Raw genomic sequence first — 11,950 nt, 5'->3', positions numbered from 1 at the left:
TTTAAAATAGTGTTGGAAGTGCTAGCATCAGCAATCAGACAACAAAAGGAAATCAAAGGCATCAAAATTGGCAAAGATGAAGTCAAGCTTTCACTTTTTGCAGACGACATGATATTATACATGGGAAACCCGACAGATTCCACCAAAAGTCTGCTAGAACTGATACATGAATTCAGCAAAGTTGCAGGATACAAAATCAATGTACAGAAATCAGTTGCATTCTTATACACTAATAAGGAAGCAACAGAAAGACAAATAAAGAAACTGATCCCATTCACAATTGCACCAAGAAACATAAAATACCGAGGAATAAACGTAACCAAAGATGTAAAAGATCTGTATGCTGAAAACTATAGAAAGCTTATGAAGGAAATTGAAGAAGACATAAAGAAATGGAAAAACATTCCGTGCTCCTGGGTTGGAAGAATAAATATTGTCAAAATGTCAATACTACCCAAAGCTATCTACACATTCAATGCAATCCCAATCAAAATTGCACCAGCATTCTTCTCAAAGCTAGAACAAGCAATCCTAAAATTCATATGGAACCACAAAAGGCCCCAAATAGCCCAAGTAATTTTGAAGAAGAAGACCAAAGCAGGAGGCATCACAATCCCAGACTTTAGCCTCTACTACAAAGCTGTAATCATCAAGACAGCATGGTATTGGCACAAAAACAGACACATAGACCAATGGAATAGAATAGCGACTCCAGAATTGGACCCACAAAAGTATGGCCAACTCATGTCTGACAAAGCAGGGAAGAATATCCAATGGAAAAAAGACAGTCTCTTTAACAAATGGTGCTGGGAGAACTGGACAGCAACATGCACTAGACTGAAACTACACCACTTTCTTACACCATGTACAAAAATAAACTCAAAATGGATAAAGGACCTGAATGTGAGACAGGAAACCATCAAAACCCTAGAGGAGAAAGCAGGAAAAAAAACCTCTCTGATCTCAGCCGCAGCAATTTCTTACTTGACACATCCCCAAAGGCAAGGGAATTAAAAGCAAAAATGAACTATTAGGACCTCATGAAGATATAAAGCTTCTGCACAACAAAAGAAACAATCAACAAAACTAAAAGGCAACCGATGGAATGGGAAAAGATATTTGCAAATGATATATCAGACAATGGGCTAGTATCCAAAATCTATAAAGAGCTCACCAAACTCCACACCCGAAAAACAAATAATCCAGTGAAGAAATGGGCAGAAAACATGAATACACACTTCTCTAAAGAAGACATCCAGATGGCCAACACGCACATGAAAAGATGCTCAACGTCACTCCTCATCAGGGAAATACAAATCAAAACCACACTCAGATACCACCTCATGCCAGTCAGAGTGGCTAAAATGAACAAATCAGGAGACTATAAATGCTGGTGAGGATGTGGAGAAACAGGAACCCTCTTGCACTGTTGGTGGGAATGCAAACTGGTGCAGCTGCTCTGGAAAACAGTGTGGAGGTTCTTCAAAAAATTAAAAATAGATCTACCCTATGCCCCACTAATAGCACTGCTAGGAATTTACCCAAGGGATACAAGGGTGCTGATGCATAGGGACACTTGTACCCCAATGTTTACAGCAGCACTTTCAACAATAACAAATTATGGAAAGAGCCTAAATGGCCATAAACTGACGAATGGATAAAGAAATTGTGGTTTATATACACAATGGAATTGTGGCACACTACGTGGCAATGAGAAAGAATGGAATATGGCCTTTTGTAGTAATGCAGATCTTAATGGAAACTATAACGGCATTAAGGTTATGGTAACTCACTGCGAAGTGAATTCATTTATATCACGTTTGACCACTGGCCAAATTGGGTTATTAAAGGGAGAAATAATAGAAATGATGAGTAGGCCAGGCACACCAATCCTCAGGGGTCTCATTCCATGGCTCTCAGCTTCACAAACCTCATGTCTGTGGCAGATTCTCTCATGGAACCCTTATCGTGGTCTCTCTGAACCCTCTCTCCTCAGCCATATGTTTACAACTTGTTCTTAAAACTGTCAACAATTGCGGTTCATTTGAAGCATTTGAACTGAAGTCCATAGGGCATGTTTAACTTCTTCAGGGAATTGATCCCCATGTGCCTGTTCTGAAAAGAGCAGATAAAACCTGCATCATTCTGCCTAACACAGAAACTGCAAAGAAGCCCACATCCTGCCTTATAAGAACTTCAAAATCATCTCTCTTAGAAAAGAAATATTAAGGAATTTTCCATCTATCAAAGTTCACTCTTCTATTTCTATCATTGCTTTCGTGGGGTTACTTATTTTTCTTTTTCATTTTACATGTAAAGGACTGTGTCTCTCAGGAACTATGATTTGATTATTGTTTGGATTCATAGAATGGAAGGTAATATGCTTCCTAAGTTAAGCCCCACAGACTTGGGTACTTTCATTAGGAGAAGAGTAGAATGTTTATATGTGGAATCTAAGAAACAAAACCAACAAAACAAAACAGAAACAGAATCACAGATACAGAGAACAACCTGTAGGTTACCAGAGTGGGGAGTGGTTGAGAGAGAGAGGTACAATAGGTGAAGGGGATTAAGAGGTACAAACTTCCAGTTACAAAACAAATAAGTCACAGAGATATAATATACAGCACAGGTGATAATCAATAATGTAATAACTTTCATGGTGGCAGATAGTAACTAGACCTATGATAGTGATCATTTCAAATGCATAAAAATATCAAATCACTATGTTCTACCTGACACTAATGTAAGATTGCATGTCAATTATAATTCAATTTCTTCATGTAAATAAATAAATATCCACCTATGGCCAGTGACTCTTGGAACAAAAAGAGAGCGAGAAGGGGAGAATGTTGACGGGAAGCCAACAGACAGCATGTTAAAATTTATACTACTCGAGACTCACATGTCACATCTCACCCTTAACTTACCTCTTAGAAACAGCAAGCTAAATGTCCCACTACAGTCACTCAGATTGTCAAGGGTGTGAGCACTGTATGTTTTTAAAGTCACTGACTTTATTATTCTATAAATGTATACCATAAAGTCAATCAGTCATGAAAATTGCGATGAAAATGCAGAGGTTGCCAGAGGCCAGAGGTTAGTACAAACAGGGAAGGGGGGACTGTCGGGGAATCCAGGTCAATGTTTAGTATCACCTAGTGCCTCCAACAGCGTATGGAATAATGGGGAGATTGACAAGAATGATTGTGAGGATATGATTTTTTCTAACCCATATGAATGTGAATTAGAGGGGCGTTTTATACTTCTTTGCCTCTGAATCAGAAAAATCTAAAAATGAGGGGTGCCTGGGTAGCTCAGTCAGTTAAGTGTCCAACTATTGATCTCAGCTCAGGCCTTGATCTCAGGGTGGTGAGTTCAAGCTCCACTGAGCTCGAAGCCCACGCTGGGCATGGAGCCTACTTTTAAAAAAATAGAAAAAGAAAAATCTAAAAGCGCACGGAAGGTACCACCGCTTAAGTTTCCCTCCTTGGGGATTACCAATTTATCAACAAAGGACTCTTATTGTCAGAAACATGAATGTCCTTCTTCCTGGTTTCTATGCCAAGAACAAAGAACAGGAGAGGCACCTGGGTGGCTCAGTCAGTTGAGCGTCCGACTTCAGCTCAGATCATGATCTTGCAGTCCGTGAGTTCAAGCCCTGCGTCTCTGTGCTGACAGCTCAGAGCCTGGAGCCTGTTTCAGATTCTGTGTCTCCCTCTCTCTTTGACCCTCCCCCATTCATGCTCTGTCTCTCTCTGTCTCAAAAATGGATAAATGTTTAAAAAAATTTTTTTTAAAGAATAGAGAACAGGAAAGTTTGAGGCATGATAAACTGTCATCCTTAGTTTGCCCCTGAGGAATCGTTAAGACTTTGGGCAAAATATACCACACTGAGATGCTGCCTGTGGTATCTCAAGATGTCTATTCTCAGAGATATATCCCAAATCTACCTACAAGACTTTGAGCATGGCAGAGAAACAAATAAGAAAATGCTAATATGACTTATTGACACCAGAGCCTCTTCATGTACCAAAAGTGCTCACAGTAAAATACAAGATAGTACTGAACCAAAGATCTTAAGTCTTAAAGGTCTATTACAAAATTATGCTTCAAAAGAAATAGGGGTGCAGAATAAATCACTTATGCATCAAAACCTTCCACCATATCCATGTGGAGAATTTCCTATTGGTTGCTGAAACAAGGAAGTCAGAGATTTTGACAGTAACGGAGATGAGGATCAAATTGTACAGAGAAGGGGAAAGACCACAAGGAGGGGAAAGGGAAGCACAGAAAACAGAATGATAGAAATACTTTTACCAAGAGCATATAGAGAAAAGTAACTTAAATGTGGAGATTTCATAAACATTTTGGGGGGGGGAAGAAAGTAACTATTCTGTAATAGATTCTGTTAAGTATCCAGGAATATATCAACTTGGGGAATTAAAAAGACTCTAGGATTGAGGTCATTCACATAGAAGATATGGGGCTTCCATGGAACCAAGGCCACTGCAATGTGATACTGGTTTGGGGTCAATTGAACAGTCAGTAATATATGACTTGAATCATTACAATCAGCTTTGTCTCTCCTACCCTGAGAAACCTCACTTTTCATCACTCACCTTTTTCCTTCAGATCTCCAAAGGGTCAACAATGAAAAATAGGACGTTTACTGAGTTCATCCTGTTGGGCTTCACAAATCAACCTGAGGTCCAAGTTGTGATATTCATCTTTCTGCTCCTCACTTATGTGATAAGTGTCCTAGGAAATCTGACCATCATCATTCTCACTCAGGTACACCCTCACCTCCAGACCCCCATGTATTTCTTCCTCCGGAATTTCTCCTTCTTAGAAATTTCCTTCACATCCATTTTTATTCCCAGATTTCTGACCAGCGTGACAACAGGAAATAAAGTCATCAGTTTTGCTGGATGCTTCATTCAATATTTTTTTGCTATATTCCTTGGGGCAACAGAGTTTTACCTCTTGGCTTCTATGTCCTATGACCGCTATGTTGCCATCTGCAAACCCCTGCATTACCTGAACATCATGAGCAACAGAGTCTGCATACAACTCGTGTTCTGCTCCTGGCTGGGGGGATTGCTAGCTATCTTACCCCCAATCACCTTGATGAGCCAGGTGGATTTCTGTGCCTCCAATGTTCTGAATCACTATTACTGTGACTATGGGCCCCTTCTGGAGCTTGCCTGCTCAGACACAAGCCTCCTAGAACAGATGGTCATCTTTGTGGCAGTTGTGACTCTGGTGGTTACCCTGGTGCTGGTGACATTTTCTTATACATACATTATCAAGACCATTTTGAGGATCCCTTCTGCCCAGCAAAGGACAAAGGCTTTTTCCACTTGTTCTTCCCACATGATTGTCATCTCCCTCTCTTATGGCAGCTGCATGTTTATGTACATCAATCCATCAGCAAAAGAAGAAGGCGCTTTCAACAAAGGAATAGCTGTGCTCATTACCTCAATTACTCCCTTATTAAACCCCTTCATTTACACTCTAAGAAATCAGCAAGTGAAGCAAGCATTCAAGGACACCATCAAGAAGATTATGAAGCTTTAAAATTCAGAATACATTTCAATGAAAAATATATTTCACTTAGTAAATATGTATTGAGTGTCTACTATGTTTCAATTGCTGCACTTGCCCTTGAGGATAAAAATATGAAAGGCGTATGTCCTAACTTCAAGGAATCCACAGTATGATAGAAAGGTGTATAAACTTTAAATTTACATAATAAGTTTACAAAAAAATAAAATAACATAGTAAGTGCTATTAGAGAAAGATAAATGAGAATCCATAAAAAGAACAAAGAACAATTGGAGAGAATTAACTATTTTCCAGAAATGACTTGAAAGTCAAAAGGCAAAACATATTGTCTATTTAGAAGAGTGGAAAGATAAGAATTCAGAGTAAGAAAGAGAGGCCATGATGAAGGTATTATTTAATTACAAACTAGGGAGTTAGTTGACATTGGTGGGTCAAGAGAAGTTTTAAGAAAGGAAATTATATTATCAGCATTATTTTGAAGGGAATCTAGCATTGGTATTGTTCTTCATCATGGAGCCCTGGGGACTCTGCTTCTGTCAAAGTGTCAATAATTTTGATTCTCCTCCCTTATGCATTCATCTTTCAACTGTAGCCATACTTTCATCCTTCCATAAAGGAAAATAAAATGAATATTTTGTTCATTTGGTCCACTTTTCCCCAAATGAGGTGAAAAATCTCAAGATTTTGTCAACTTACACATCCACTTTCTAGAACTTATGGTTAGAAGAGGCTTCTAAAGCCAAGGTTAAAAGCCTCCCACTTCTATGCAGGATCTATTGTTGTTTTTCATAGCACTGACATCTTTTCAAGTTAATGGCTGACATCTCCCACCCTCTCTCTTTGGTAGTTTCTGGTCATTTTTTTTTCTATTATAATTTTATTTTCATCTTTTTGTTTACTTTTGTTAGATATTAGAAAAGACACTGGGGAGCCTGGGTGACTCAGTCGGTTAAGCATCCAACTTTGGCTCAGGTCATGATCTCACAGTTTGTGGGTTTAAGCCCCCACTTTGGGCTCTGTGACAGCTCAGAGCCTGGAGCCTGCTTCAGATTCTATGTGTGTGTGTGTCTCTCTGCCCCTCCCCCGCTCACACTCTGTCTGTCTGTCTCTCTCTCTTAAATAAACAAACATTTAAAAAAACAATTAAAAAAAAGAAGGGACACCTGGGTGGTTCAGTTAGTTAAGCATCCGACTTCAGCTCAGGTCTCATGGTCCGTGAGTTCAAGCCCCACGTCAGGCTCTGTGCTGACAGCTCAGAGCCTGGAGCCTGTTTCAGATTCTGTGACTCCCTCTTTCTCTCTCCTCCCCCACTCATGCTCTGTCTCTCTCTTCTCAAAAATAAATAAATGCTAAAAAAAAATTTTTTTAAAGAAAAAGAAAAGACACCTTCTGTGATATGACTCCATTCTTTTAACTTTTCCCCAGGTTTTTGCTTTTGTTCATATCATAAGCCAGGGATGTCTGTCATAAACTGAAAATGAGTATAAAGTAGCAATATGGTTTTATATTTAGAATGTTCCAAATTATGAGTGTTAGCAACAAAATGGGATTAGACTACCCTACCAAGGACTCTACACATGGATTTAAGGTAACAACAACTTGAATATGAATTGTTGGTGGTAGGGCCTCGATTTCCAAGGAACTAAAAACATTTTTGAAAATCTGAGTACTTGTAAATATTTTACTAATATCCTAATGCACTGTAGAATGCTGGTTACTGTTTGAAGCACAAGAGAAACATCATCTTGTGTGTTCACATGCTTTATATGTGATAATATATGATAATATTCTTGAGTGGAATGATGCTTCTTGGGAATTTAAGAAACAAGCTGTATTGGACCCATTATGAGAGAAAATTTCCAGAACCACAGAAAATATTGAAGAGTGCATCATATTTTGAATAAAAGGTCTTTTATGTAAAGCCATTGCTATTTTGAATATCTGGATTTCTTTGGTGGCTAAGCCAGAGATTAGTGATGCCTTTTAATTTATTACAAATTGTTGGGAAGCATCATCAAAAAGACATGACCACTGACTGACTCGTGAGCTGGACCCATACTTGGAGTCTCCTCCCTCCCTCCCCTACCTTTGGAATGTGGGCTCCACTTGCCTTTCCCAAGAGGCTGCTCCAAGAACACAACCTTGAGATAATGACATGGTGTGGAGAACACCTGCATGTTATATGTGACAGAACCCAATTAAAGCTTCTTTATAAACTTTTTTTTTAATTTTTTTTTCAACGTTTATTTATTTTTGGGACAGAGAGAGACAGAGCATGAATGGGGGAGGGGCAGAGAGAGAGGGAGACACACAATCGGAAACAGGCTCCAGGCTCTGAGCCATCAGCCCAGAGCCCGACGCAGGGCTCGAACTCACGGACCGCGAGATCGTGACCTGGCTGAAGTCGGACGCTTAACCGACTGCGCCACCCAGGCGCCCCTGAACTTTTAAGATGTAATGGGCAGCTGTGAGAATCCAACAGTCTTGCTGCTGCCCAAGACAAGCCTCATACACAAGTTCCCTTTGCTCATTAAAACTGCCACCTGCCAACCTGGAATGGCCTGCTTCTTTCTTCAGTCTGTCCCTGCCTTCTGAGTACAGGGGCCAGCTTCAGATTTCACCCAGGAATCTCCCAAGAGGGTTACAAACCAACACAAATTCACTGAGCTATCAACTCATATAGAAATGTTATCAAATAGCCACATTTTAATTGTTAAGTTCCTGAAAATCCACATTTCTACCAAAATCCGTGGTAAATTGGAAGACAATGCCATATAGTGGTCAAAAATATAGGCTTTGGTTCAAATCCCAAATTCTCAATGTTGTACAAGAGTTTCCTTGGGATGGTTACTTGACCTAAGGCTAACTTTTCTTAAACTCTAAAATGTGGATAATAACCATATCCAATGTATATGATAGTTTTCACCATTAAATGAGATAATAGGCATAAAACATTTAAAAGCCAATACTTAAGGTTTTAATAAGTGATACCCATTATAACAATATGATAATGGTGAATGATACTTTCTCAAGAAAGTGGGGCTTAACTAGTAAAAACAGACATTAAATTGGTAGGTTTAATATAACTGGGACTTTATAAATGTTGGCCATTCTAGCTGTAATCCCTCTGCAGCAAGGCCAGTTTATTTACATTTCTCTTATGTCCAGTTGCATCCTAGGATAGCCGCCAGATCAATGAGGGTCTTATCCACACTTCAGATAAAGCCAAGCAGAACATCTGGCAACAGATTATTAGGACTTAGCTGCATCAACTCGATGTGCCCTGGATATCTCTAACCATACAAAATAAGGAAAGAGGGTACTTGGTCTAAGTCAAAGTCTAAGAATACTAAGCAGGGTTTCACTTGGCTTTCATAATACCAGCATTTAGAAATTAATTTGGGAAGAAACATATTACCTTCTAAATGAGCTTGTCAAAAAAAAAAAAAAAAGACAAGTCATGCTCTTCTGAAACTGTTCATTAAGCTGGCTTTATGCTAGCACATACTTGGAATGTAATCCAAGCTATAGATAAACAGAGGAATGCATTTATCGATTCTGCAGCTGAAACTCTGGAATGTTCAATTTCTAAATGTATAAGTTAGTGGGCATTATCCCTCCTGTCACCACTGGACACAAGAATCAAAAGAAACAGTTTTAGCTACCAGTATTCTCAGGATAACATTAGAGTAGAGTTAGAGCAAGGAAATAATAAAAACACATGAGAGCTGACCTGCCACACTTCAGCATTGGTTCCTCTATCCTCTATTCCTTCGTCCCTAGATGTTATGGACCACAGATTATAAATCTCAATAGGTAGTATTCTCCCAAAGCTGCCCCTTGCAAAGAATTTAAAATAAAATTCAAAAGAAAAAAAAAGAGTATTTTTTAAGATGGCAAGTTAGGTAAGAACAGTTCTATAATACTTGGGCCATCTGGCCTAAGGATCTTCTTTTTCATTTCTCTAAATTTATCCAGAAGGTCACAAATCAGGGCTTAAGCTTCTATTCCTATACATTACTAGACAGTAGAGCTAAGTCTATACTTATGTAATGAAGCCAAAATCACCACCCACGTTAGAAATATATCCACTAGGGGAGAGGGGCAAGATTACACACCATACAACATACGATGCAAAGAAGAATTACTGGAATAGAAACAGTGGAGAATTTGAAATAAGTATAATTTCCTCAAAAATATAAGAATGATGCTGGCACAATGAAGGACAAAATATTATTTTTTTAAAAACCAGGTGAAAATACTGCTGAAAAACATAACAAATGAAAAAACAAATAAACCAAAAACCATAAAATATCTAGGGATAAATCTAACCAAAGAGATGAAAAATCTATACACTGAAAACTATAGAAAGCTTATGAAAGAAATTTAAAAAGACACAAAAAAATGGAAAAATATTCCATGCTCCTGGAAAGGAAGAACAAATATTGTTAAAATGTCGATACTACCCAAAACAATCTACACATTCAATGCAATCCCTATCAAAATAACACCAGCATTCTTCACAGAGCTAAAACAAAAAACCCTAAAATTTGTATGGAACCAGAAAAGATCCTGAATAGTCAAAGCAATCTTGAAAAGAAAACCAAAGCAGGAGGCATCACAATCCCAGATTTCAAGCTGTATTACAAAGCTGTAATCATCAAGACAGCATAGTACTGGCACAAAAACAGACACTCAGATCAATGGGAAAGAATAGAGAACACATAAATGGACCCACAAACATATGGCCAACTAATCTTTGAAAAAGCAGTAAAGAATATCCAATGGAATAAAGACAGTCTCTTCAGCAAGTGGTGCTGGGAAAACTGGACAGAGACATGCAGAAGAATGAACCTGGACCACTTTCTTACACCATACACAAAAATAAACTCAAAATGGATAAAATACCTAAACATAAGACAGGAAGCCATCAAAATCTTAGAGGAGAAAGCAGGCAAAAACTTCTTTGACCCCAGCCACAGCAACTTCTTACTCAACATGTCTCCGGAGACAAGGGAAACAAAAGAAAAATGAACTATTGGGACCTCATCAAAATAAAAACTTCTGCAAAGCCAAGGAAACAATCAGCAAAACTAAAAGGCAACCAACAGAATGGGAGAAGATATTTGCAAACAACATATCAGATAAAGGGTTAGTATCCAAAATCTATAAAGAACTTATCAAACTCAATGCCCAAAAAAAAAATTAATCCAGTGAAGAAATAGGCAAAAGACATGAATAGACACTTCACCAAAGAAGACATCCAGATGACCAACCGACACATGAAAAAATGCTCAACATCATTCATCATCAGGGAAAAATACAAATCAAAACCACAATGAGATACCACCTCACACCTGTCAGAATGGCTAACATTAACAACTCAGGCAACAACAAATGTTGGCGAGGATGTGGAGAAAGAGGATCTCTTTTGCACTGCTGGTGGGAATGCAAACTGGTGCAGCCGGTCTGGAAAACAGTATGGAGGTTCCTCAAAAAAGTAAAAATAGAACTACCCTACAACCCAGCAATTGCACTACTAGGTATTTATCCAAGGGATACAGGTATGTTGTTTTGAAGTGGCACATGTATCCCAATGTTTATAGCAGTGTTATTGACAATAGCCAAAGTATGGAAAGGGCCCAAACGTCCATCGATGAATGAATGGATAAATGTGTGGTATATATATACAATGGAGTATTACTCGGCAATCAAAAGGAATGAAATCTTGCCATTTGCAACTACGTGGATATAACTAGAGGGTACTATGCTAAGCGAAATTAGTTAGTCAGAGAAAAACAAATATCATATCACTTCACTCAATTGAGGACTTTAAGACACAGAACAGATAAACACAAGGGAAGGAAGCAAAAATAATATAAAAACGGGGAGGGAGACAAAACATAAGAGACTCTTAAATATGGAGAACAGAGGGTTACTGGAGGTGCTGTGGGATGGCGGATGAACTAAATGAGTAAGGGGCATTAAGGAATCTACTCCTGAAATCATTGTTGCACTATATGCTAACTAATTTGGATGTAAATTTAAAAAATAAATTTAAATAAAAAAAAAAAAGAAATAACAAATAAAACAATGAGGCTGGGGCACCAGGGTGGCTCAGTCAGTTAAGCATCCAACGTTTGATTTTGGCTCAAGTCATGATCTCATGTGGGATTGAACCCTGCACTACTGTCAGCACACAGCCTGCTTGAAGTTCTCTCTCCCAATCTCTGCCTCTACCCCAATCAGACTCTCTCTCAAAATAAATAAACATTTTTTAATGAAGCTTATACTTGGAGAGATAAAATCAAAATAAAAATAGTGACCTAGATCAGATCTGATAAGGTCTCCCATTAGGCAACAAAAAACAATAAAGACATTA

General features: G+C 38.5%; 1 protein-coding gene across 1 annotated transcript; it reads left to right on the top strand.

Moving 5' to 3' along the window:
* Window positions 1–4,653: 4,653 nt before the first annotated feature.
* LOC112863746 (olfactory receptor 6C4) lies at window positions 4,654–5,580 on the top strand. The gene has a single exon (XM_086711823.1). The coding sequence runs from the start codon at window positions 4,654–4,656 to the stop codon at window positions 5,578–5,580; it is 927 nt and encodes a 308-aa protein (XP_086567949.1).
* The last annotated feature ends 6,370 nt before the right edge of the window (window positions 5,581–11,950 follow it).

The sequence above is a fragment of the Puma concolor genome, chromosome B4, assembly GCF_028749965.1.
Source record: "Puma concolor isolate L17-30 chromosome B4, mPumCon1.1.hap2, whole genome shotgun sequence".
NCBI classification, from domain to species: Eukaryota; Metazoa; Chordata; class Mammalia; order Carnivora; family Felidae; genus Puma; species Puma concolor.
Note: the sequence above shows the minus strand (reverse complement) of the source record. Positions and strands in the feature narration are given on the sequence as shown.